General features: G+C 42.7%; 2 protein-coding genes across 2 annotated transcripts in view; both read right to left on the bottom strand.

Annotated features, from left to right (window-relative positions):
- Positions 1-173: 173 nt before the first annotated feature.
- On the bottom strand, positions 174-11,462 carry LOC310861751 (kazrin-A-like). Its single transcript, XM_083769358.1, has 8 exons — positions 11,360-11,462; positions 8,670-8,878; positions 7,967-8,085; positions 4,774-5,005; positions 3,791-3,892; positions 3,387-3,553; positions 2,312-2,453; positions 174-1,949 (listed from the first exon to the last, which is right to left on the bottom strand). The coding sequence occupies exons 2-8, from the start codon at positions 8,769-8,771 to the stop codon at positions 1,791-1,793; spliced, it is 1,023 nt and encodes a 340-aa protein (XP_083625484.1). The 5' UTR covers positions 8,772-8,878; positions 11,360-11,462; the 3' UTR covers positions 174-1,790.
- A 2,494-nt stretch (positions 11,463-13,956) lies between these two features.
- The window catches only part of LOC310861750 (kazrin-like), a 232,486-nt gene continuing 218,474 nt past the window's right edge, over positions 13,957-27,968 (bottom strand). The window contains 6 exon segments of the mRNA XM_083769357.1: positions 13,957-17,330; positions 19,175-19,178; positions 19,180-19,342; positions 21,205-21,394; positions 24,720-24,890; positions 26,405-26,541. Of these exon segments, the coding sequence (XP_083625483.1) occupies positions 17,160-17,330; positions 19,175-19,178; positions 19,180-19,342; positions 21,205-21,394; positions 24,720-24,890; positions 26,405-26,541 (836 nt within the window). The 3' untranslated portion in view covers positions 13,957-17,159.

Raw genomic sequence — 27,968 nt, 5'->3', positions numbered from 1 at the left:
CAAAGATGTGTGCCGCATTTTTACGAATTTTCAAAAATAGCAGATCTACAAGCACACACACACACACACACACACACACACACACACACACACACACACACACACACACCCACACACACCTCATAAATACACGTGCGACAGGCAACAGTTGAGATGTCATCTTTATTTCACTCTCGGAGGATCACGATCGATCTATTGCATATTTGCTTTTCTGCTCTCGATCATCTTTTGTTTGTCTTTGAGCTTCTACGGGAGAAGCACAACTTTGCTGTGATATGTTATGTTTGATGGCATCATTTATCGATATTCAGACAATATTTGTCATGTTCATGATACATTATCAAATGTTAGAAGAGGGTGCAAACTTTGTTTAGACACAACAGTGTTAAATGTGCAAGCTGAAAAATGACTATCAAACGTACACTTAAATTATTAAAGTTTTAGTTCAAGTTTTTTGTTTGTCTCGACAAGGATCACAAGGCATCACATACAGCAGTTATTGAAAAAGTACTACCTACATGAAACAGGTTATAAAAGTATTTTTTTGCGTATATTTTTTTGTCCTGTTAGTGGAAGCTGAATCAACAAGTACCCTGTACTGTACATACACGCAGTCTGTGCTAGTCTTTTACGTTTCCTCAGAGAAACAGACTGATATTATTAAGAACCACTGAGAGTCACTTGCTGGTTTACAAAGACCCATCATTAAAAAAGAAATAAAAGAAAAATACATTTAACTCCACTGTTCCTCCATCTCTCGAGTCTTATCAGTACAAATGGGTGTCCTTCAAATAGGTCAAGTAAAAGGTAGACCTTTATTAATCTCGTTGGGGAAATTCCATTTCAGCTTCACACAGCTGATGGCTGCTCAGATGGTCAAAATGAGCACTTGGGAGGGAGCTGTTAGGGACTAAAGTGTCTTCCTCAGAGACACTTTGACATAGTGTATAGCGACAGTGTTGGAAAAGTTACTCAAAAACGGTAATATATTATATATTACAGTTACTTAAAATAACTAATATTATTACTTTACATATTACTATCTGCCAAAAGTAACTAGTTACTTATTACTTAACTTTTTTTCTAGCCCCCAGTATTCTTTTAAGTGTCACACTAGCCAGGTTGTTTCTGGACAGTTTTAGACCCGTCCTTCGGCATCCGATAATTCACAGATACATACGCGACACTTCTTTTTACAGAAGTGTGCATCGTTTCCGTATCCGCTCTAGGGTCTAGACCAGTACAGCAGCCTGCAAAGCAACTCCATCCCAACCCAGTCTACCATTATTAAACACTCAAACCACCAAGGCTTGAGAAAATAGTAAACAAGACAATAGTAACAAGTTACTTTTGGAAAATAGCAACATATTAGTAATATTATTACTCAAATTGTAAAGTAATTAGTTATATTACTAGTTAATGGAAAATAATAATAATATTACTTTAAGTTATACGTTACTTTAGTTACTTTCCAACACTGCTAGGCGAGCTGGGGGCGATCTAATACCTTCTGATGACCACACAGCCTCTCTACCACAGTACTAAGCGACGGCTGCCCCACATACCATTTGCTCCCTGATGAATTGTAAGTTTTTATTAGACCAAAAAACATTAAAAAAAGAAATAATCCAAACCATTTCCCATAAAAAGTGCATTCTGTCTGGCGTTTCAGCTTTTAGAAAAATAAACATCCTGTGTGTCCATGGGCATGGAAGTCAAATGTCCATGATGTACAGTGGGGTTTCCCTGCCATGAAGCCGATGTCAGAGGTTTGTCCCATTCTCGTAACTTCACACATTAGTGACCTCAATACTGGTGTAGCCACGGATGGGACTTCCTTCTGTACTGGCCGGAGCCTCCTCTCGAACCTCCCGGGGTAAAGAACTGTAACTACCATGGCAACTCAGGTCCCGCGAACTTCTGCCTTTGGGGCTGAACCCTACAGGAGGCTATAGTATGTGAAAGAGGAGTTACAGTACACTCATTTTGGACTCAAATACAGTCAACACTCAGACTCACAAGACCAATCTTGCACTTGTAAGTTTCTCTGTAAAAAGGACCCTTTGGGCCCTTTTGGTCTCCTTAGGCCTATTAATATACAGACTACAATAATTATTAAGTAACATTTGCAGCAAAGCATTAGGAACTAGAAAAAAAATTATATAATTATTTTGACCTCCGACCTAGATTAAGCTGAATGCCTCAAGGATCCTGTTTTGTACTGTACAGTGCATACACCATCACCACCAACAATACCAGAACAAAGCCTACAAACATTATTTGGCTCTTTAAGGTTATCACTGTTGCCCACCTTGACAGCCCTCCTTCTCAGAGAAGCTTCATCATCCGTGTGTCGGCCAGTAGAGTTCGGGGGTCTTCCCAAAGAGCTCTGTCGTAGCAGTGTCGGTGGTGTGCCCAGACCTACCCTTTCATAGTCCTGCTTGGCATTAGCCCTGTGGATGGGAGGGTGCATGGACAATTGGGTTTCATATGGTATTTAGAACAAAACAAAGACCACAGTAATGTCACATTGTAGGAAGAAAAAGTTATGTTTCATGTGCACGGTGGGGTCCAATTGTCTCACCCAGCAGGGTTCTCCATGAAAGAATGAAGACGCATGCAAATATTTATCCTGTACATATCCTGTGCTATACGTATTGTTGCCATTTTTCTCTGCAGAATGTAAATTAAGTTAAGTTAAAGTTACCATTGTCAGCTGCAGAGTCAAGGACATGGACATTATCCCATGACAGGATCACATGATCTGCTCTCACTCAATGGCTTCATATCACCATTGTAAAAATGCACAATGCACCCTTTACAGATCTCTCTCTCTCACTGTTAAATTTAGACATATGTGTGACTTTCTCACCCTCAAGAACCAGACTCTTCTTTCTCCTTGTCTCTTTTTGTCTGTGACTCTCTCAGTCTGTCTCTCTGTCTCTCTTCCTCTCTCTGTCTGTTTGTCTCTCTGCCTCTCTCTGTCTCTCTGCCTCTCTCTGTCTCTCTTCCTCTCTCTGTCTGTCTCTCTGCCTCTCTGTCTCTCTTCCTCTCTCTCTCTGTCTCTCTTCCTCTCTCTGTCTGTCTCTCTGCCTCTCTCTGTCTCTCTGTCTCTCTTCCTCTCTTTGTCTGTCTCTCTGCCTCTCTCTGTCTCTCTTCCTCTCTCTGTCTGTCTCTCTGCCTCTCTGCCTCTCTGTCTCTCTTCCTCTCTCTCTCTGTCTCTCTTCCTCTCTCTGTCTGTCTCTCTGCCTCTCTCTGTCTCTCTGTCTCTCTTCCTCTCTTTGTCTGTCTCTCTGCCTCTCTCTGTCTCTCTTACTCTCTCTGCCTCTCTCTGTCTGTCTCTCTGCCTCTCTCTGTCTCTCTCTTCCCCCTCTTTCATTTCTCACCTGGCAGGGCCAATCAGACTTTTCATCTCCTCGATGAGGTGCCGGCGAATCATGTGCTTGCTGTTGGGTATTCCCAGTGCTGCTGCCATGGCGTCTGTGTTAAAGGAGGGGTCCAGCACCATGACAGCCCCATGAACACCACTGTTCTGGAGACTGTCGGCAAACTCCTGGACAGGTGGGGTGGAGGGACAAGACGTAAACCATACAGGTTTAGAGATTATTTGTATTGGCGCTATAACAGAAACACATAAATCAATGTTTGCTGCTAAAATTCTTCTGTTGTGGATCAAGGATGTTGTAATATCACAATGGAATGCAATCCTGGTGCTTTGGTTCTCAAAAAATGCTTGACGAGTGCTCAGAGCAGCCTAATAATGAGATGTTGTTGGTGTGGTTTTCCTCACCTTGAGGTCAATTTCTCTGACCCATCTGATGACGCGGTGAGAGGTCCACACCAGGGGGTCAACATGCTGATGCTCACACTGCGTCCTGCGAGCCTGCAGAGCCTATAGAGGAAACACACACACACACACACACACACACACACACACACACACACACACACACACACACACACACACACACACACACACACACACACAGTCTTGTGATCCAAACTTACAAAACTATTATGAATTAACCACTTAAACCCTATTTCAAAGAATACAGTGGAAAATAGCCGATCTATGTCATTGCGAATCTTGACGATGCGTTGTGAGCTTGTAGGTCTGCTACATGTAGCCTACAGTATTTTTTATTTGATATGAGCGTAGTGCGTGTCACAGACATGCGCGAAGCAAGTTCAGTCAGGAAACTCAGTGCAGTTGCTGCCGGCCGTTCATTGGGCGGTCTCAGCATCACATTCTCATTCACATGATTCACTTCATCCAATCACACACTCATTCCATCTTCATACCGGCTATTTAAAGTGGAAGTTTGCACTGCTCATCCTTGTTGCTGCACACTGATGCTGCTGTCTGCTTAAACCTTTGCTGATCACCCTCCTCCATCCCAGCTACTGTACCACCTGTCATTTTGGATCTGCTGTTTAGGTGGGGGATTCGGAGTCCCTATGGTTGGGACTGATGCATTTGATCAGAGACAGACTGGGTACCTAAAAAGCAGATCCAATTCATCGCCAAACCATAATAAATATATTGCTCATTTTATATTCAATAAATATTATATTTCATCCATTCATGAGTTGTCCTGACTGAGATACATTTTTACACAAAAGCCTTTTAAATGAGGGTCCGCAGCCAAATACATGATTATACAAGTTTGAGAATCACTGGCCTAATAATGCATAGGCCTATATCAAACGAGGGGGCAAGGGGGAACTATACTCGAACAGAAGAAAAGGAGTGACGACTGAAAGCGTGCGTACCTCCTTGTCGAAGCCGAGCGAGTGCAGCAGCTCGATGCCGAGCAGCAGGCTGGCCTGGTGGAACTTCTTGGTGACGTTGAGGTGACGCTCCAGGTCGCGGCGGGTCAGCGAGTTCAGCATGCGTCCGTCCACCAGGTGCGTGTGGAAGGCCTGCGAGTACTGAGGCAGGCCCACGTCGCTGAGCCACGCCTTGGCCACCCAGTGGTGGTCCAGGTCCGCCGCCTTGGACAGACTGCAGACAGAGACACCGGACTGAATGATTTAACACAGTGGTGGTCCAGGTCCGCCGCCTTGGACAGACTGCAGACAGAGACACCGGACTGAATGATTTAACACAGTGGTCCTTGAGAGGGTTCCAGGTGGTCGTCCAGCTAAATGATGGAGAGTTGGTAACCAAATGGACCCTTATAGATCTTTAGCTCTTGAGAGCGTAAAATGAAAACAAATAGCATTTGGTTTCATTTTACACTCTCAAGAGTTACATTATTTAATTGTTAAATATCTGAATTATTCATTTACAATTAATTGTTATTTTGGTCAACGTTTGCCTGTTATCTCTCCTAAATACAGCATGGAATTGTGGACAAAGACAAAATTGAGAGGCTAAATCAAATGGTGGTCCGTGGCTCAAATACTGAATAAATAGTGGGCCCTGGTATCAAAATGGTTGAAAACCACTGATTTAACGTTTTAGTCATCGCACAATGACTTTTATTGATTGAATACTTTATTCAAACAGTTTGCAGAAAAAAATCACAGGAAAGTACAGTTCAATCTGCTAAAACGATTTATAAGCCAAGAAAGCACTGTGGCTTGTTTCCATTGGGGTCCTTCATATTCAATTCATCTGAACATTTAATGACATACAAATATACAGTAGCCTACAATGCAAAAGCATTATATAAACGGTTATAAATCAAAATAAATAATATGAACAGTAAAGGGGGGAACTTTGACCTTTTACTGGGGCCAGTTTCGAATTGCAGCCATCTGTTACCTGTAAGTGCTCTTTGAGAGCGGTTTTGAAGGGGAGTAGGGATTCACATTCCCCTCACTGTTCAGTTAACTCTGGGTACACATGTAATCAAATGGACATAATTTGGATAGCCTACTGTACATTACTGTACACTAAAAAATAGCAGATCTAAAAGCTCAGAATGTGTCGCAGCGCGACACAGTTTCCACCCGACAGCAACGAGATACATTTTATTTAGGCTTATTTTTTAACTTTTATTTATGCTCTTCTATAGAGCAATTCATGACAAGTGCAACTCTAGAATAACTGAATAAGCTATAGTAGCCTATTATAAAGGAACAGCTATTGTTGTGGAACAGTCTATACTTTGTGTATAAACTGTTCAAACATGGATGCAATTTGGTCCTCAAACAAACATAAATTTGCATAATGATACAATGTGTGACAGCTGATTATTTAAATATATGTAACGAATAATCGTTACATATATTTAAATAATCAGCTGTCACACATGTTATCATTATGCAATATTATATATAGATAATAATATAACACTCCAGACTCCAGTGACTCCACTGAAAAGTTAAGTTCAATTTAATTTGACCCAAATGCATGCTACTACTGTAACCTATGGCCAGGAGAGGGCGCTCTCAGACCACCACCATGTTATATGTATATGGCCGCGGTTCTCAACCTTTTCAAATCATACCGTGTAACCGTGACCATTATATACTCTAGACCGTGACCCAAAATAAATAATCATAAAGGCTATGCGCATGCATAAAGTCTATGGCAAATCGAGTGGCAAAGCGACAGGCAAAGTGAGTTTAACATTGTTTAAAATAATTTAATGCAATTAGATAGGACTTTTTTTGTTTGAATGCATGGGCTGTCAACTTGTGTCAAAGCAAGAAAGTAGTTTTTTTGCCACTCAATGATGTTACGCGCAAGTCGCGCATACCCTATTGAACAGGGACCCCCGCCCTGATAGCATCTGGAATTCGCATGACATTGTTTTTGTTTGACTCGGTTCCACACAGAATAGAATATGGTGAAAATAGCAGATGCAGATGGGTTGTTTGTTTTGCTCTTTCTTATGGTTTGACTATTAAATGTTTGACCACTTTATATTTATAGCCTACACAACATTATTTTTATTTTACAAATGAGGAAGCCCCGCCCGGCAAGAGGCAGAGCATCAAAAAATTAGTTGATACTCATAATGGTCCTCTCCACGGAAATCTTTAGTAAAAGGCGAAAGATTTATGCGATCTGAAGAGAACCAAGAGTGTACTACAGAGAAGCGCAACTGGAACCCGAGCCATGCATTGACATAGCACCTTCTGTCACGTTCTACGGGGGAAAAAAACTTGACATGCACTCTCTACTGAGAGTAAATACAACAACACATCAAATTCTGCGTTTAAATACTACAACGAAACGCGATATACAATAACAGGTTTAAACCCATGGTTTAAACAAAATTAGTTTCTTTAGCGCTTTGCATCATGGGGGAAAAGCAAGTAGTCGGCTGAGCTCATAGGCTGAGCTTCATTTATTGGCTGAACACAATCACATATACCCCGCCCACTCCACTGAGCTTCAGTATGATAATACTTGTCATTTCGTAGTGGTGGAAAGTACTCAATCTTTTTAATACTCTATTACAAGTAAGGAATTCAAAATGTACTTGAGTAAAAGTACAAAAGCATTGGCATCAAAATGTAGACTATACTTTACCAAAAGTAAAAGTAGGTTACGGTTACTCTAAAAGTAGGCTAATGTCATGTGTAGTGGTTCTCAACCTGTGGGCCGGCTCACAACTGGTGGGCCTCAAGGGTATCTGCCAACCCCACCCAAACAAATAAATAAATAAATAAAAATGGTGAAGGGTTCTGGGTTCTGTAACTGTAAGACCAAACCACTTCTTATTCTTTTAGTCTTTGGACGCCAATCTAAACGGTAAATGTAAATAAATAAACAAACAATACATACATATTTAAAAGGTGATAGTATACTTCATTGGTTATACTGATCCATGGTGGAACACAAACGATTGATTGACCATTCAAATAATCTGACCACTTCCCAGCTACAGAAAAGGTTGAGAACCACTGGTGTACTGTATAGAGGGCCTAGTAGAGAGCCCTGGGGGACCCCGGTCAACTATACCTGAAGTGGTTTATAATAAGTGGTTTAAATAGAAATCCCCCTCACCCTCGGCCTTTCTCTGCGTCTCGGTAATCCTCGATGGCCAGGCGTAGCTTCCTCCTGTGCATGGAGCTGCTCACCCCTAAACCCAGCTCCAGATCCTCGTCTGTCAGACCCAACAACACCTGCACAGTGGGAACACCAACAAACACAACTGTTCCAACCTTCCCAGTCAAGTTACACCAGTGTTCATTTTAACAGCAAATTTTGATTTAATTAATTTAATATTTTTACGGCCCCCCTGGAGGTCCCCCCGAAACAGACTTTGAGAACCTAAGCCAGTGGTTCCCAAACTTTTTAGCCTGTGACCCAAAAGAGAAATGAGATGTTTGCCCAAAAACATAGCAGATCTACAAGCTCACAACGCGTTGCTTCGCACTACGTTGTGAGCTTGTAGATCGGCTATTTTCACTACTTCTTAAACATTTGTTTTCTAATTTATGGAGTTTCTTAGATTTCTTCATGAAATTACTGAAGAAAAAATAAACATAGTTTAGTTCGTAATTCAAAAAAAGTTTTTTCTTTTTTGGTAGACCTAATGTTTTTTTTAAATGCTTTGAAATAATTTAAAACAAAGTGTAGGAAACAAAAAATAAAGGGACCCATAAAAATGTGTCCGCGTCTCCTCAACCCACAAAATGGGTCCCGACCCACTGTTTGGGAAACAGTGACTTAAGCTACGGGTATATTGGTTTTTGACGTCATTTACCTTTCCACTCTTGACATTCTCAGAGCAGGTGCGAATGTACATGGGCATGGCCATGACGACCTCCAGCCAGGCCTGCACAGTGCCCGCCCTCCAGTGGGACATGGGCGTGGTCCTAGCTAACTCCACCTGCTGGAGGCGGTCCAGTTGGTCCTCTGATCCATCCGATAGGCTGAGACTGTGGCGGGTGGGGCTGGAGAGACTGTCTGAGTCTGGGTGGGGCGGAGCAAGGGGAGGATACACGTGTAAGGGAAGTTGTGTGGGGCGGAAGAGGCGGCGGATTAGTACGTACTAAAACAAGAAAAGTGGTTTAGCATCAGGGCCCACTTGGACATCTTGAATGTGTTTGTGGCCCACCCATCTGACCATTTAAGTGGACAGATTGGGTGGGCCACGTGCATTTTCAGTTCATGTTTATTCGTGTTGGATCAATGGAACTAACATTAAGTTCCTTAACGGTAGGCTACAACAATGAAAACTCATTTTTCAAAGTTGTTATAATATTAATGTTATATTATCATTCAAATAATGTTTTGCCAATTAGTTGGGGTCCCACTTGCAATACCATCATGCCCACAGTTTGAGCATCACAGTCACTGGTTTAGAAAAAATATTGTAGGCAAGTAAAATTAATTAAAAATTAAATCACACAAAATCTAAAGTGATGTAGTCCCTTAATAATAGCGGGACTAGTAATGACAGAACAAATCAACTGCTAACTCTTAATTGCTAATGCGAACATGCTACAAAAACACTTGCCCCTTCTATCAAACACACTTCCCACTTTGTTGTGACATGCCCTCAGACCTCACCTGCTGGCTCTTTGTTCTTGTTTGCTTTCCTGTTCTGTTCTGTCTATTAGCACAGTGATTCTCAACCAGTGGTCCGGAGTTCTCTGGATACCGTAGGAGGCAGGGATAGTCAGCACTTATCGTTAGCACTTAGTGGTTCTCAAACCTTTTCCTGTCAAGGACCCCCAAATTAATTTGTGAGGCCACGGATCCCCACCTGAAAATAGTTTGTCCCAGGGACCCCCGTACAAGAAGTGGTTAAACCTATTATAATGCAAGTTAAATAATTCAGTTGGGGACTCCCTGGAACCCCCTAAACAACCCCCAGGGGTCCCCGGAACCCTCTTTGAGAACCACTGGCTTAATTATCACTGGGAATAGGCCTAACTTGGCCCGGTGCCTCCCATACAGTAGCACACACGCTCTATTTTGTCCATGCTAAACCCCTTATCCCTAAACTTCTTTGCCTTTTTTTTTTACTATTTTGAAAAACATTTTTGAATAGTTCAAATAGCCAATCTACAAGCTCACAAAGTGTCGATGTAGATCGGCTAGTTGAACTATTCAAAAAAGCTTTTTCAAAATAGTAAAAAAAAGGCAAAGAAGTTTAGGGATAAGGGGTTTAGCATGGACGACAATAGAGCCCCTAAGCGCTAAACTCAGGCATCTCTCTCTCTCTCCCAGCACTGTGCACATCTCTTGTTTTTCTGTTTGGCTCTGCATCCTATCAAACCCATACATCATATTGCATCCACTAACATTCACCACCGCACACTCTGAGTCTGCAATTTCAGCTTTTGCTATTTATTTTTCTTCTTATTTTTTAAATAATTTACTTGAGTTATACCGGTAGCCTCGGTAGGTCAATCAAGTTGCTGTCTCTGAGTCTAGTCGTAACACAAGTATTTTAAACTGTTTGTTATCCGTCTAAATAATGGGACTGTAGCAGTACCATGCCATGTTACAACAGTAATGGTGTAACCTGTAGATTATACAGTAGGCCTATATGTATTATATAATGTGTATTTCTTCATTGTAACATGGCTGAGTGAGTATTGCCATAGAATTCAGTAATTTAACAAAGATGCAGTGTGGAATAAACTAGAATGACCCGCACACAGTCTATACTTGCACAAAAAAAAGATAACTTGTATTATAATTTATTGTGCAAGTGTAGACGGTGTGCAGGTCATTCTATTATATTCTACACGTTTGCTATTTCACAAAAGCACCTTCCAAAAGCTGAGACGTGTTTCAACAAAGTTGTGTTAAATTACTGTTGCTAATTTGTACCTGCCAGAGACAGTTACAGGTAGTTTCCACTACGCATTGGCAAAACAAAGGAAAAACAGCGCACTCTTTTCAACAATCTGTCTTGAGAGACTACCACTCCCAAAATGCATCTTGAGCTAGTAGATTATGTATTTTTGATACTTTTGAATTGGAATCCTGAATCCTGAGTAAAAAATATACTTCAGGATTCCAATTAAAAAGAGCAAAAACTTGCTCTTTTTAAATTGGAATCCTGAAGTATATATATTTTTTATTTAATTTCAAATGCATTTAGTTATACTTATGTTAACTTTATGAACTAATAATTAATAAGAGTCATAAGCTACTAATTTAGATTAAAGTAATATAAGCGCCATGTTTGCATGTTTGGTGAATTCAATAATATATCAGAACTCGGCTATTAACCTGCGGGCCGCCAGTTTCCCCATGTATGATTTTGGTAGTGGCACGGAGGGTTTCCAATTTCCACCGGCGGCACCAATGTTAAAAATATCTAAACGTAAGGTCCTTTGGATGAATGTGTAATGGCATATGTTGGGTTAATTGCAGTGTGCATAAGAGCCTGGTGACAATCCCCAGGTAGGACTGCAGAAACCAGGGTGTAATTACCCTGACTGCCCAGGTTTCCTGTGCAGGTGCCTTTGCTTTCTCTGTTATCTTGATGCAACAATAAAGATGTGACAATGAAGGCTGAAACATGTCCACTATCTGCACTGAACAGTTGTTGGAAAAACCCCGCCGGATCTTTTCTCTCTCAGCTAGGAGAAAACAAAAGGTATTATTCATTCATTCAGTCAACATGTTCAAAACTCCCATGCTGGTCCTGTAGACTAAGTGTAGAGTGTGATGTAGAAGCCACAGAGACAACGTTTAAGAGACTAATGAAGCTGTTCCTGAGATGGGACTGCTTTTGTTTTTCACATGGGAAAAAGCTAAAAAAAAAGAAAAGAAAAGAGTGAAGAAAACTTTGGGGTTTTGGGGCAATGCAGTCCCCTGGGATGAAGAGGAATTGTTAAAAATGGTGGAATTAGAATTAGAATCAACTGTGCAAACGATGCAACTATGAGGGGGAAAAAATGAATTATTTAAAACCTTTGGCCGCCAGGATTAATTCGCCGTCATTTACACCAGGATTTTCCTACGTTTTACCGTGACCAGGGATGTTACTTTTGATACTTACGCTGTGTGTGTTGCATTGAAGGAAGCATGAGCTCAGTTCGGGCCCCTCCCCAGGTTGGCAGAGGGAGAGTAGCGCCCAGGATTGCAGTTTAGGCAATTGGCACCAGATAAAACAAATTGTAAAAAAATAAGGAAAAAAAAAAGTGGTGTAATGGAGTAATTAATCTAGAGATGGATGTTCTTATGAACCAAAGATATTTTCCTATGAGTTTTTCATGCTGAGATTAATAACGATAGAGTGTGAGTGTGTGTGTGTCTGCGTGTAGGGGGGGTGTTTAGTAGGGGAAATTCTGTTTCAGCTTCACTGATGGCTTCTCAGGTGGTTATGATGAGCAGTGATCACTCAGCATGGAGAATTTGGTGTAAAGTGTGTTTTGCCCAGCAACACTGACACAGTGGAGGCCGAACCGGTGACCTTTTGTTTACCAGACAAGTGAGACCTCTCTTCACACTACGCTATGGCCGGCCGATCGAGAGAGCTATGACGAGATTCAAACCAGCAACCCAGAGACTGCATAGAGAGGCATGCTGGGCAAGACCTATATGCTATAGACACTATCATTTTTTGGGGGCGGAAGTTGAGGGATTTTGGCAGAAGTATAGCTCAAGGAAATTACGTTGATGCTTTACAAATCAGTTCATTCTCTGTGAATGATACAAGTGTATATTCATCTTTCTTACAGGGCACTGGTTGATAATGTACAGTAGATGAGTAGACCATACTGTATATCAGTATGGAGAATTTCTGTTTCCGCTCAGATGGTCATCATTGAGCACTTGAGGGGGAGTTGTTATGGGCTAAGGGCTATATCTCTGTAAAGCACTTTGAGCTGCATTTCATGTCATGAAAGGTCCTATACGAATAAAGTTGTATTATTATTATTATATCTTGCGCCACATCTTAACCTGGGCCCTTATCCCTAAACTTATTTGCCTTTTTCTTTTTTGTACTATTTTGAAAACCTTTTAAAATAGTTCAAATAGCTGATCTACAAGCTCACAACGTGTCGATGTAGCCGATCTACAAGCTCACAACGTGTCGATGTAATCGGCTAGTTGAACAATTTTTAAATGTTTTTTCAAAATAGTAAAAAATGGCAAATAAGTTTAGGGATAAGGCGTAAGGGGTGGCACAAGATAGGGCCTGTGTGTCTTGCTCATGGACACCTTGACGCCGGGGCTGGGTATCAAATCTGAGACCTTCTGTTGTTCCCCAATCCCCAGGCAGTCTCTCTACCCATTCAGCTATGGCCACCTAAGAAAACGAGAGGATTGCATTATTTTGTAAATGCTATTATGGGCTGTTAGTTTCCTTACTCGAGGGACCAGGTGGTCCGTCTGGTCATTTGTGTAGTAGCCTATACAACAAAATGTGTACTTAAGAAACAATAGCATTATAACACAGACCCTTGGAGATCACTGAAATGGACATTGCATTCGAAAATCAATAATTCATTTGGTATTCAAAAATCTATAGTTGAACTTGAATCGGGATTTGTAATGAGTCTGCAAACACAGTCTGTGACCCAGTAGGACAACAGTCAGCGGCATAACTTTTGCATAAAACTTTGAAGCAATGAGCAGCAGCGCTGCAGGGTTTAATCAATAACGTCCTGGGTCACGTGACTGTGCAGAGAGTCCAAGGGAGAGGGGGTCAGACAGAGGTTAGAGGTCAGGTCCAGGCAGAGATGTTATTGACGCCGTGTCGACACATACAGTGAGCGCTGTCCCAACAAACCCAAAGGCTTCCTTTCCTCTCTCTTCCCTGATCAATGATTCCAGGGCAATGGAAGTATAGCCAATATGATTGAACCGTGAATTAAAATGTACAAAGAAAAAATAAGAGGAAAGGAATCCTTTTTAGAGCTTTTGTTTTGTGGAGGGAGGGGATGCAGTCCTCAGGGGTGTAGAGGAAGCTGCCACTCATGTGTTATTGTGGGATTAGAACCACATCACAACAACAGACCGACAGACAAACAACAAACAAACACATCAACATAGGGAAAGAGACGACGGCCAGATGGAAATTCAGTGTTAATTATTTTTATTTTAAAATAATCTTTTATTTTTCTTTAGTTCTTTTGAGCATAATTCTGTTGCCATGCCTTTAAAAGTTCTCTGCTACTATCCAGCTCTAAAACATCTGAGGATGGTCTCACACCAAAGCTCCTCCCTCGAGGCCTACTACGTCTTTGACTTTAAATAAAACTCTGTAATAATATTAATTCCATTTCTGAAATGTTTTTTCATTTACAAAAAAAAGTATTCTTTTTTTTGCCAGGAAAAAAATAAAAATAAAAATAGATATTTCTATCAGGAGAGGATTGTGATTGAAAAGAAAGTGCATCAATAATGCATTCAGGAGTTTATTTTTGCTAATGTTTAATGTAATGACGAGAAACCTGTCATTGCTCTTGTAGTACATGTGTTCATGAGTTATTTTATTATCTTTCAGTTTCCATTGCCAGTTAACTCTAAATCATACCTTAGCTTTTACTGTATATGTCCAGATATGGTATGAAGGGCCACCGTTTAAAACAGAATCCCTTCACTGCTTTGTCCTTCATCATGGTTAAACACAGTTCCAATGTTAGTAGAGTCTTCATACACTTTCAGATAAGGTTGACAAATACTATCAGAGAGAGAAGAGATTTCCTGGGGGGCAGTGCAGACTCCAGCCCCATCCATCAACGAATACAAATTATGTATCGCAACTGCTGTTGTTTTTTTTTTCTTTTCTTACCTACTTTTGCTTAGAGAAACTCTATTAACCTTTGGCACCTAGTTAATTGGGTTTTCTTTCAGTCATGGTCTGAACTGTGCGTCTGATTCTTATTTTTTGGCTAGACCATGGGGTCACGGGAGTGGTGTGCATTTGTTTCAGTTTGATTAGCCTGCTTAAATCTGGTTTTAACCCTCCTGGGCCCTACCGGGTTGTAAATACTTCATTATCCAAGCTATGACCTTCCGGCTCCGCTGTTACACTGAAGTCTATAAATTGAGGGTACCGCTTCCTAGTAAAAAAGGACCTGAAACCAGAGGCCTTTGTAGAAAGTAACATCACTCTTTCTCCAAATGAAAGGTTCCTTTCTACTACACTACTGAATAATATAAGAAAAGAAAATCATGATCTAATTTTCATTATTCATTATCTCAGCCTATATAAAAGACCCAGTCAGCAGGAATGTGACCATTTCATCAACTGAGGAGCTAGTTAAAGTTACCGTCACTGAAATGTTATCATATGTATTTATTAATTTATTTCTATAATACATTTCTGAGAGTAATTGTGTCATTTGGGAATGAGTTACTTCACACTTTTCTACAAAGCTACTATACCGTATTTTCTACTGCATGTATAATATTAATATGGCTCAGATGGGCAAGCATGAGTTCTTCTAGCCATGCCAGGGTGGCATTCCAAATACACATGACATGGCTTCAATGATGTTCAGAGGAAAGTGTGATCATCATCACTGTGTTCTAGTGCTTGTACATTTGGATTGTAAACAAGCATTGCATTCAAGTGCATTATTTTAGAGTTGCGCATTGCTTGCATTTTTCCAACATTACTATTTTGAAGCCATGACTGCTCAAAGATCCAGCTGTAAGAGATGGGCAAACACATCTCTTGAAGAAGCGCAGTATCATATAGGTAAATTATACAGAGTTAATCCTAGAAAATAAAAGCACATTAAAAATGTAGTGCTGGACTTACTGACCTTTCATAAAATGTCTTTTTGCAGTCATCTATGTAAAGTTCAAATTCCCCACTTTCTACTTGATTGTTGGACTTCATTACACATATTATTCCACAGAACAATTAAGTCAGGTCAGGTCGATGTTGATTTGAAATGCAAACATACTATAATGAAATATATTAAACTAATCCCCCCCTCCCCCCTCTTTCTCCATTTTAAACTGCAGATCCATAGAAAAGCGTTCATGTTGAACAGGCTAAAGGGATTTGGTCACCATGCATTTGGGTACCAGCGGGCTACATGCAAGCATATCACACATGCTTGTTAACAGACAGAGACACCGTTGGTGACTTTCTTGCAGTTCCTGTAGGGCTTTATGTTCCTCAATGTTCTGGAACTTCCCAGAATAGAACAATATTTTGTAGATAAAATGTCTAAGCTTCGGTTAGCTATGGTTTGGTGGTCTGATTTGAGAACAACCATCATCTTACTGTAGTGCCAATAAGTGCAGTTTTACAGGTTGTAAAAGAGGGCTTCTTGTAAAAAGAGATCATGCTGTTTATTTTCTGCACTCTTAGTTTCAACCAATTAGGACGTGGACGTATAGGGAGTCAGTCCGCACGTTGCCGACAGGAAACTGTTCTCACCATGGCAGTGTGAGAGGAGATATGAACCAAGCAGGACAAATACATGAACAAGGAGTTTTCAGTTAAACCAAACAAGGTGGGGGGAGGTGGTGAGGGGCAGGGCAAACATGTAAAAAACTATAACCAAAAGCATTCAGGACAAAGAGACATTTACAAGCACAAAGTGCACATCGAAGGTTATTTACAGGTACAGCAGTCCTTCAAGTTTCCAGTTAATTGAAAACAAAACAAAAGTAGTAGTCCAAATATGAAGAACAAGTAAAAGAATCATAAACACAGCCACATTTTGTTTTGTTTTAGTTTGATGTGTTTTCTTTTCTTTTTCTTTTCTTTTTTTGTTGGGGGGGTACGGTAGTTACAATAGAGCATATCCACATCTGAGCTGTGTTACACTGTCCACTCTATTTACAGTACTGTACAGTAATACATACAGGTGCAATTTGCATGTAAGGTTTACACTTCAGCAAAGAAAGAGGCGCCTCAGGCTTCTGACATGGCCTCGGACCACAGGCAATAGACACATTCGCTCGCGCTCGCACACGCACTACTTGGGAGTGCACATATGTGTGCACACAAATGTTGAACCCATGCTTACCTTTAACTCGCTCGCTTGCACGCACGCACGCACGCACGCACGCGCGCGCGCACACACACACACACACACACACACACACACACACACACACACACACACACACACACACACACACACACACACACACACACACACACACACACACACACACACACACACACACACACACACACACACACACACACACACACACACACACACACACACACACACACACACACACACACACACACACACACACACACACCAATTCTCTTTCACGCACACGCTTTCAAACAGCTATGTTTTTACCAGTCTGCATCTTCTTCTATATAATAATCAGGGGTTGAAGTACCATCAAACAGGCCCGGTTCTAGGGACTTGCGCTGCTTGCCCCGAGCAAAGACACGTGACAATGATCCCAGACCCATCTTCTCTTTCTTCTTCTTACGCTTCGCCTCCTCCAGATCTTCTAGGGACTGGAGGACGAGAGAGAGAGAGAGAGAGAGAGAGAGAGAGATCAGAGGGAAGGAGATGAAAGCATTGGCGAGAGAAGATAGTGATGTGAGAGCAGAGACATCAGTAGGAGTGAAGAGAGCGGACAGAGTGAGAGAAAGGGGGGAAAGAATACATTGACAAAAAGAGAGAGTACATGTACAGTAATGGCTCGTACACACTGCCCGAAATTTGCTCCGATTATGCTGTCGGGGACTATTTTTGGCGCTCGCTGACAAAACCTCTGATCTGACGCAAGATCAGGCTTTGATCGACGAGGTTTTGCGTGTGTGAGAGAGAGAGAGAGAGAGAGAGAGAGAGAGAGAGAGAGAGATGCGTCCTGTGTCGGTCTCGCTCTTGTATCATGGTCACGGTATCCTGCACGTGTGTGACATGTCAAAATGAATTGGAATAAAAAACAAATGATGTAACAAATGATGTAGTCTATATGTATCGCATCTTGGTGAACTCTTGCAGTGTGTGATCCCTAGACGGCGATCAATCGTTTAGTGTGAAAGCCACAAAATATGACAGCCGATTAAAAAAAAGAGACTCTTGTAGTGTGAAATACATAACGATCTGATGACTCGCCGACAACTTGTGACTGTCCAGCTACACAGGCACACGCTTGATACTGTATACTTTGTTGCGTGTGGTCTCGTATCACGCAACGAAAACAGCAGATCTACAAGCTCGTAGAGTGCACGACATCGGTATATCAACAACGTATTAATCCATAAGAAACTCCACCAGTCCCCCTTGAATACATTTAATTTCATCCTCGCTGAATGAAATGAAATGCATTTAACTTAAGGTAACTTAAGATATAAGCTTAAACAAAAGGGGGAAAAACAAGTTCATACAAATACAGTCCATTGCTTTATGTTAAAAATGTGATTTGATTATAATAAAAAATATGAATTGGTTGTAAGAATTTATTTAACAGTTTCCGTGCCTTGAATGGATTACTCCAGGTTAATGTCGCTGCCGTATCGGACATACCCGCCTTTTGTTTTATGTGTTTAATCCGCCGTAATGTAATGAATCAAAAGAAAATCCGTCTTCGTCGCAGAGTATGAGACTGGATGGCTTCGCTGTGATGACGAAACCGGAAATCGTCACATGCTGTGGGCTGCTAGGGCTTCTGGGAAATTGAGGCCAATGGAAATGCATTGGGTGCAACGCCTCATTGAAACCAATCTTGTGTGCGTCTTCCGCGTGCACCAAGATGGTGGATGCTACACACAGATCATAACAAACCACGGGAGCTTTTTTTGATGGATTTTCGCGGATTAAAAGCCCAAATAATTCAGCGTATGCTCTAAAGGTAATACAACAATCTCGGCAGTGAAGGGGGGTTGATTAAAATGCGGGTTAATCGTAAAAAACAGTCAAACTGTTAATTTAATGTAAGTGAATTTATTTGCTTTGTAGAAGAGAATTCTCTAATTAGAGAAAAACAACAACGTAATTTATTTTACTTTGATTCAAAGACTTACAATCCCCCATATTCAAGGGGGAGTGGTTAACCAGGCTACCCATGAACCCCTCTGCCAAACAATTTAACCATCACAATTAAGTCCTGACACCAGAGCAAATGGACTGCAGACTGCATGGCATACATGCATTCTGCCAGAAGGATGGTCAACACAGACAGACAGACAGGCAGACAGACAGACAGACAGACAGACAGACAGACAGACAGACAGACAGACAGACAGACAGACAGGCAGACAGGCAGGCAGACAGGCAGACAGGCAGGCAGGCAGGCAGGCAGGCAGGCAGGCAGGGGGCTAGAACGGTAGGCTACTAGAAAGGAGGTGATTACTTGGGAGGGTGCGGTGGTGGGCAGCTCTTACATTGCAGAGAGAGTGGGTCCGGTGGCGCGGGGAGTTGATGTCACTGGGCGTGGACGAGCGGTCACCTTCCATGGCCGACGGATCTGAGATTACGGAGGGCTGTCGTGAGTGGCATGGACTCACCCGCACCGCGGCCACTACAGGGTGGGGGGAGAAGAGGAGACACACACATACATTCATTTAAATCAAAACAAAATGGGCTCTATGCACACACGCCATTTTGGAAAGAACTTGGGCCCCTTCCCTACTTCCTTCCTTCACAGGTGATACCGCTGATATTAATGAAGGCTCGGTTCCATTCTGGTCAAACAGAGGGTGCTGCTATTGTGCGTGTTGGCTTACTGGAAACACTCAGCGGGTCTCGAAGTGTCCTTGAGTAGGTTCTAAATGACGGGTGTGTAACTCTGAGAGTGTACAAATGGAACCAAAGGGACCTGTGGTTCCATTTATACAGCTTCAGAGTCCTTGAAATTAAAAGTTTGAGAACCACTGTACACTAAATGGAACAGAGCCTTAACTTTATTGCTGCTTTAGGTGGCAGCATAAGCACACCTAAGGAATGCCACCCGTCCGCTCTAACTCTACGATCCTTGTTTCCTCTCCGGGTTATTCAGGGAGGTGGGGGCTTTTGTTATGAGCACAGTGATGAGTCGCATTAGTTCAGACCCTTTAGCTATCATTAAAACCAGTTACATGTGCTCAGCGATGCGATACAAACTCACAAATGATTTACGATCGTTGGATGCGCGATGGCTCACCATGGACAGCACTCAAACCTTTTGAGAATTTGAAAATCCTGTTATAATGGAGGCTCAATGGAGCTGGATTTTCTGTTTATTACAGAGCAGGAGAGATGGGGAGACCATTGTTACTGAACAATTACTTACTATCATAATATTTATATATAAGGTTTTTTAAATGAAGGAAACAGAGATATTCACTCACGATCCATACAAATTTAACCACTGTGCCCTACCCTGTCTGTCCGTGGGGTGACCGGTATGGGAACAGTGCCCTATACCCTGTCTGTCCGTGGGGTGACCGGTATGGGAACAGTGCCCTATACCCTGTCTGTCTGTTGGGTACTGGTGTGGAAACAGTGCCCTATACCCTGTCTGTCTGTTGGGTACTGGTGTGGAAACAGTGCCCTATACCCTGTCTGTCTGTTGGGTACTGGTGTGGAAACAGTGCCCTATACCCCGTCTGTCTGTTGGGTACTGGTGTGGAAACAGTGCCCTATACCCTGTCTGTCTGTTGGGTACTGGTGTGGAAACAGTGCCCTATACCCTGTCTGTCTGTTGGGTACTGGTGTGGAAACAGTGCCCTATACCCTGTCTGTCTGTTGGGTACTGGTGTGGAAACAGTGCCCTATTCCCCGTCTGTCTGTTGGGTACTGGTGTGGAAACAGTGCCCTATACCCTGTCTGTCTGCTGGGTACCTGGTGTGGAAACAGTGCCCTATACCCTGTCTGTCTGCTGGGTACTGGTGTGGAAACAGTGCCCTATACCCTGTCTGTCTGTTGGGTACTGGTGTGGAAACAGAGCCCTACCCTGTCTGTCTGTGGGGTGACTATGGTGTGGAAACAGAGCCCTACCCTGTCTGTCTGTGGGGTGACTATGGTGTGGAAACAGAGCCCTACCCTGTCTGTCCATGGGGTGACTATGGTGTGGAAACAGAGCCCTACCCTGTCTGTCTGTGGGGTGACTATGGTGTGGAAACAGAGCCCTACCCTGTCTGTCCATGGGGTGACTATGGTGTGGAAACAGAGCCCTACCCTGTCTGTCTGTGGGGTGACTATGGTGTGGAAACAGAGCCCTACCCTGTCTGTCCATGGGGTGACTATGGTGTGGAAACAGAGCCCTACCCTGTCTGTCCATGGGGTGACTATGGTGTGGAAACAGAGCCCTACCCTGTCTGTCTGTGGGGTGACTATGGTGTGGAAACAGAGCCCTACCCTGTCTGTCCATGGGGTGACTATGGTGTGGAAACAGAGCCCTACCCTGTCTGTCTGTGGGGTGACCGGTGTGGACGTAGAGCGTCTGCTGACTCTGCCTGATGGCCGCCGTCAGCGGGAGGTCCGGATGCATCACCCACTCCTGGTTGTTGCCGTTGACAACGGGTTCCGCGGGCATGGCCAGAGAGTGGCGCTTGGGCACGTCCTTGGTTAAGGTGGCTAGAGACTGTTTGGCCTGCATGGGGAGGTGGGGGCACACACACACACACACACACACACACACACACACACACACACACACACACACACACACACACACACACACACACACACACACACACACACACACACACACACACACACACACACACACACACACACACACACACACACACACACACACACTCTTAGTATGTGATCCAGAGAGCATGGATGATTAAGGAACGAACGAGGATCTCCCACTTCCCGGGTATGACATAAGAGCAAAATAGTCAATTTCTTCCCCTGCAAAAGGAATCTTTGTACTTTACACAAGCTTTCCGAGGTTCAGATTGGTTTTCCTTTCGTCATAATGAGTGACTTTCCGTACGGGAATAAGCAACATCTATTTTGTGTGTCAGTGAGTTTGTGTGTTTGTTGTGCTGCGTGTTTTCATGAGACTCAAGGGTGATTTAAAAGCAGTTTCATGAGTGTCGCGCTCAAGACATAGCAGATTTACGAGCTCCAAACAACTCGGTGCATAGCATTGTGTGTGCGCCCGTAGATCGGTTAGTGTCAGTGCACGACACCGACGCGCAACTAAATACAAAACCACCAAGCATCATATTTGTTTGTACTCATCCGTGTAGGTGGCTGTCAGTGTCAGCATGCTGCACGTACAGGGATGTGTGCACACATGCTTTGTGAGCGCGGGTGTGTGTGTGTGTGTGTGTGTGTGTGTGTGTGTGTGTGAGAGAGAGAGAGAGAGAGAGAGAGAGAGAGAGAGAGTTTTCTCCTAGGCTTCTCCTCTGTCTTCTCTCTCATGAAATATGCAGTGGCATTCATGTTCACCTCTTGTTGTGTGAAATCTCCTCCTAACCAGTGGTGGAAAAAGTACTCAAATGTTTTACTTAAGTGAAAGTATCAATACAGCAATATAGAAATACTCTGTTACAAGTGAAAGTGCAGAATTGTAAATGTACCGGAAGTTGAGTCAAAAGTATTGTCATCAAAATGTACTTAAGTACCAAAAGTAGAAAGTACTCACTAAGCAGAATGTCCCAATTTCAAGTTTTCAAAATGTATACAAATTCTTTGAAAATAGTAGATCTACAAGCTCAAAATGCGTCGCGATGCAATGCATTGGGCACAGGACCAGATCAAGTCATCTTCCACTATCTTCGGGAGGTATGTGTGAGCAAGTGTGTGTGTGTGTGTGTGTGTGAGCGAGCGTGCAAGCATGTGTGAATAATATTTTGGGCCAGCATTATTTCTGTGGCACGTGTGTTTGTGTGTGTGTGTGTGTGTGTGTGTGTGTGTGTGTGTGTGTGTGTGTGTGTGTGTGAGCGCCAGCATGTGCTGTACGAACTCGAGTTTGTCAACAACATTTCAGTGTCTGCAGTGCACACACAACGCATGAATGTGTGTGCACACATTTGGCGTCTGTCACTGTGATTTGCATGTGTTTTAGTAGAACAGAATGTTGCGTAAACATTGGAGAAACATTATTGTGGAGAGTTTCCCGTCATCAACATGCTAAGCATTGAGCTGCAAATCATCACGTATCATCCAATTCCCCATCCGGCAAATCATCCACAACAGGCTTTCACATGCAGAACAGGACAGTGAACAACCACAGCAGACCTTGGGAAGGGTTATTAGTTGTCACAGACTGTAGTCTGGTGTAGCCAGACCATCACAGATAAGTGCTGATGATTACATTCAACGTACTGTGTGGGCTAAAACCGGGTGGAACCCAAAGTATTTAGGGAAGTGCTTCATATTGGGACGGTGATATGAACTGTTTTCAATGGGAATATAACGTTATATATATTGATCCCATTGAAGTATTTATTTTGCAATTTGAAGTTACGTTTTGGTCCCCACACCCCGCATTTGGGTCTTCTCAACACCTGTGGCTTTTGTAGGTGTGCTAATTAAAGACTTGCTTTTCGTTGGCCCTATAGAAATGAAAATATTTGAGAAGCACTGTTCTAGCCCACACATACAATGCATTTGCAGTAGATGGAGGTCTTCTAATCGACTGGCTACACGAGACTAGCAGTTGTCACAAGACATCTACACACTTCAAGCGTTTCCCCAACAATCCTTTCCCTGATTAGACCCAGAAGAAGAATCAAATAATAATCAAATAAGAAGAGGAAATCTCTTTTTTGTTTTTGTGGGGAATCATATATCAGGATCGATGTCGTTATAGGAACCATTGGGATCAGTGAGGGTCAACCAACCGGGCAGTTAGTGAAAAACGTGCAATAGCGGACAATCCCATGACAATCACATCACAGGAGGGGGGGAGACTGGAGAGGATTCTTAAGGAGTCATTGGGGTTCAAAGTTCAAAGTCGAAGAAGCGGGCAGGTGGAGAGGAGGGGGACCCGTCTTACCGCCATCACCCTAGGAGAGGAATCCCTGTCGCCGAGCCGGTCAAACACTCGGAACTCCATTCTCTGATTCACACAGTTACTGATCTGAGAGCAAGGTGGAGACACGAGGGATCGCCATATATATACTGGTCATTCAATATCGTCTTGTTGGTCAGGTGTATATCGTATCGTTGCTGTGGGGCAGAAACCTCTTATCTCAATTTCTTTACATTTTGTGTTTTTTTCATAAATTAATGCCATACAGCATCACACAGAAGCATAGAAAGTAGCAGATCTACAAGCTCGAAACCCAGTGAGAAATGACGTGTTTCTAGCTTGTCGATCTGCTACTATTGCTATTTTTGGAATTTGAATCCTGAAAATAACAGTTTTGGACATACGAGGTTTCCACCAGACAGAGATGATATACATCCCAAATATTAAATGTTCACACCAAGTATCTAAATACTGCAAAATTGCACACGTACAGTAGACAAATGAATAAATACTAGTCATGTTATTATATTTCTATGGAGGTCCTGTAGTTTCTTGGTACTTTGGCATCAACCACATTCAACTCAGCAGCCATGTTGCGGGCATGTTTTCAAAACATTCCAAACATAAAAAAAAGGAAAGATGTTCAATAATAGCTAAATCCGATCCTTATTGGTGATCCTACGTATGATTGATGATTGTTCTAGCTGTGCTGACAATAGAGCACCGAAGTCTGATGTCAATATTGCTTTTTATTCACTTTGTTTCTGATGGAATATATAGTTTTGAGCTAATTAATTAACACAAAATAAATGCTCCCGCTGTGTAAAGGACCTTGTAGTCTGTGTGCATCTCGTCTCTCTATCTGTTCTGTCTGTCTGTCTGTCTGTCTGTCTGTCTGTCTGTCTGTCTGTCTGTCTGTCTGTCTGTGTGTCTGTCTGTCTGTCTGTGTCTGTGTGTCTGTCTGTCTGTCTGTCTGTCTCACCATGGCGAGCTCCGCCTCCAGCTCTTTGATGCGGTTCTCTTTGAGGTCGAGCTGTGAGCGTAGCGCCCCCTGGTGCTCCGTGGCCTCCTTGGTCTGGCGTCGCAGGTCCCACTTCTCCCTCTCCAGCAGGTCCTTATCCTTGGCCAGCGTCTTCACCGCGTCCTCACTCTCCTGTGCACAGTGGTGGAAACACTACTCAATTGTTTTACTTAACAAGACCGTTTCTGATCGAGGCTAAGTCATTGATTTCTTTTTTTAATTAACATATGAAAGCAGGGAATCATAGCTTCAAATTGACATATTGGTTGTTCAGTTTGACCCACCAGCTTTGGAGATATGGCTTATAGAGTAATGTCTTGCAGAAAACAGCGAGTTGAGAAAACAGGCTTGAAGGTTCACTTGAAGGTGGACTCTAACATTACACCTAGCTACATGTTTAAGCATTTATTTCATATATATCAGTTTCAGCATTTTCACATGTATTGCAGACATGCTCTAGTACAGGGGTGCCCACACTTCTTTGACTTGAGAGCCACTTTCAAAATGACCAGCGCAACAAGATCTACCCACCGAAAACATTATCAGATACCATTGCTGAAATTTGTTTAAAAATGGGTGTTTTAGAAAAGCAGCGCTGGCGTTACATACAGTAAGTCATAAGACACACTTGGAAAATGGAAAATGGAATTGGTAGGGTTTTTCTTTTGTATATAACTTTATAATGCTACTGACGTTTGTGTACAACAATCTTGAAAACAACACAGTAATACATTGTGGGCTTGAGCTGACAGGCCCTTCTAAATGTCAATGAACCAAGTCACCTTAATTAAAGTGGCAGATACCAAAAAGCCAGCCAGCGCTCGCCCAGCAGTCTGCCGTCAACGAGGCGGATGCGTGCACGCTTCTCGCCCTCAGGTGTCTTACTGGTAATAATAATCAAATTAACTAGTAACTAAAGTTTTCAAATACATGTAGTGGAGTAAAAGTACAATATTTGCCTCAGAGATGTAGTGGAGTAGAAGTAAAGGGATTGGAAATTGGAAATACCTCAAAATTGTACTTAGCGTATTGTGCCGAATATAAGACCACTCTGATTATACGACACCCCATTGTTCAAGAATCATTAGTGGTTTAGAACATTGAATGTCAAATAGCCTAGTCCCCGATTATAATACGACCCTGTTTTTTAGGATATTTCCATTGGAAAAAAACATAGTCTTACTGTATATTATTTATATTAAGTGTAAGTATGCACTTAGTTACTTTCCACCACTGCTCCTGCATGGCACAGAGTGCGCGCGCGCGCGCACACACACACACACACACACACACACACACACACACACACACACACACACACACACACACACACACACACACACACACACACACACACACACACACACACACACACACACACACAACATTTTAAACTAAAATCTTTGCTTCTGGGGATCTCTGGAACAAAATATTTTGAGATGGGGGTCCGCAGTCAAATACATAACATTTTGGGGGTCCATAGTTTGAGCACTACTAAACAATCCTACGGTGTCAAGCTGAACGATGCGGTGACACCGCAGCTATGATTGCGCGCAGGGCAGCCTGCATGGATTTGTCTATAGAAACTGGAAACTGACAGGATTTTGAAGACATGTTTAAAATAGGCCTCAGGTCTTAATACGTACTTTTCTGTGCTGTTCGTAGTTGCGTATGAAATCTCGGAGCTGCTCCTCTCGGCTCTCCAGTGTGGCGTAGAGCTGCTGCATCTGGTTGACCAGATCTGCCTTCTCTGCCTTCAGACGCTTACGGTCGCCCTTCATGGCTGGAGAGACAGACAGAGAATAGAATAGAAATTTGTCCTCTGCATTCACACATCATATAACAACTATAGGAGCAGTGAGCAGCCATTGGATTCTACGGCGCTCGGGCAGCAATCAGGGGTTAAGAGTCTTGACATGAATGCATTTACATATTTACTTAGATGTATATGTAATATTATACTGTATGTGCATACTGTATCTATAAATTGCAGAAACCTGTCTGTCTGTACCGGACATAACTCCGGCCATAAAACGGGAAACGCTTTGCCCACCAGCTGGATTAGCTGGACGCCTGCTCTAAGCTGCAACTTGCATCCTCGTGAATCTAGTCTGGATACAGTCAGAGCAATACTTAAAGTCAGGTAGGGGGGTTGCATTGTGAAGTAAGAGTAGTGAACCCCACCCACTGCATCGTTATGCTTTTATAGTTGTATAACGTTCATGTTGGTTTTGGACAGCATCATGTCCAGTGGCAGCCTCTCACTGTCGCCCCAAGTGGAGAGCCAGGGTACTTTACCGGTACTTTACCGGGAGACGAGAGAATGCAACAGGATTCTGTTTGGCTCCTAAAAGAAAATGTTAAATGAAACTGCTGCTGCGAGTCAACACAGTGCCTAAAAAGTTTGGCTAAAAACTTTCTCTACTGCAACCCTCAACTCATTTCTTAGAATGCTTTCCCAAATCATGAACTTTTATCTCGACTTTCCGCTAATCTTCCTAAATAGACTGTTGCTCCTTTTACTATTCTCCTTGTTTTTTCCCCTGTTCTGTACGTCTTCACTGCTCAACTCTTCTCACCATCTGGTACAAATTCTTCAATTTCTCCTAAAGTCTTAGTTTCCTTTGCTATCCTCTTTCCTTCTCTTGGTTTCTCTCTTCTTCCCTCTCGCTCTGTCTCCCTCTCTCTCTCTCTCTCTGCGTATCTCTGTTGAAGCCAGCTCTCCAGCTGCATGTAATTAATTAACTTATATGACAGCCTTGTTAATTGCATGACATTCACACGTTGTGTCTGGGGAGCACTGCTCCAACGGGCGGAATGGATGAGCACTGCTGCAAGGACAGATTGACCGTCCAGTTTCCTGTCCTCCTGTCCCGTCCTTTCATTATCTCTTTCTTTCGTACATTCTTTAGGCGGGCGATCCCAATGCCAAAGTGATTCATGAGCCAACCAGCCTTCTGTAGAGGGCATAAATTGTCTCTCTCATTGGCTGAGGGGAACAGGAAGCTCCCTGCACCTGCCTCAGGAAGTGAAATCAAAGAGCCCTTTGACGCGAGCCAATACATTCGCCACATCACATCTAACACCTGCGACCATTTGGCAACACACAAACACGCAAGCATGTACGCACGCATGCACGCGCAAGCACAGATGCACACGTGCACACACACACACAAGCATGTACATATAACGTCAGAGCCAACAAAACAA

Source organism: Protomyctophum parallelum, assembly GCF_964188405.1.
Source record: "Protomyctophum parallelum genome assembly, chromosome: 7".
NCBI lineage: Eukaryota > Metazoa > Chordata > Actinopteri > Myctophiformes > Myctophidae > Protomyctophum > Protomyctophum parallelum.
This window is presented reverse-complemented; position numbering and strand designations above follow the sequence as displayed.

What these genes read in the sequence shown, in the direction of transcription:
- LOC310861751 (XM_083769358.1), bottom strand. Translation starts at nt 8,771, where the DNA reads ATGTCCCACTGGAGGGCGGGCACTGTGCAGGCCTGGCTGGAGGTCGTC. An exon ending in GACGCAGAGAAAGGCCGAGG is followed by an intron (nt 5,006 to 7,966) that starts GTGAGGGGGATT and finishes CTCTGTCTGCAG; the next exon opens with TCTGTCCAAGGCGGCGGACC. An exon ending in CGCTCGGCTTCGACAAGGAG is followed by an intron (nt 3,893 to 4,773) that starts GTACGCACGCTT and finishes TTTCCTCTATAG; the next exon opens with GCTCTGCAGGCTCGCAGGAC.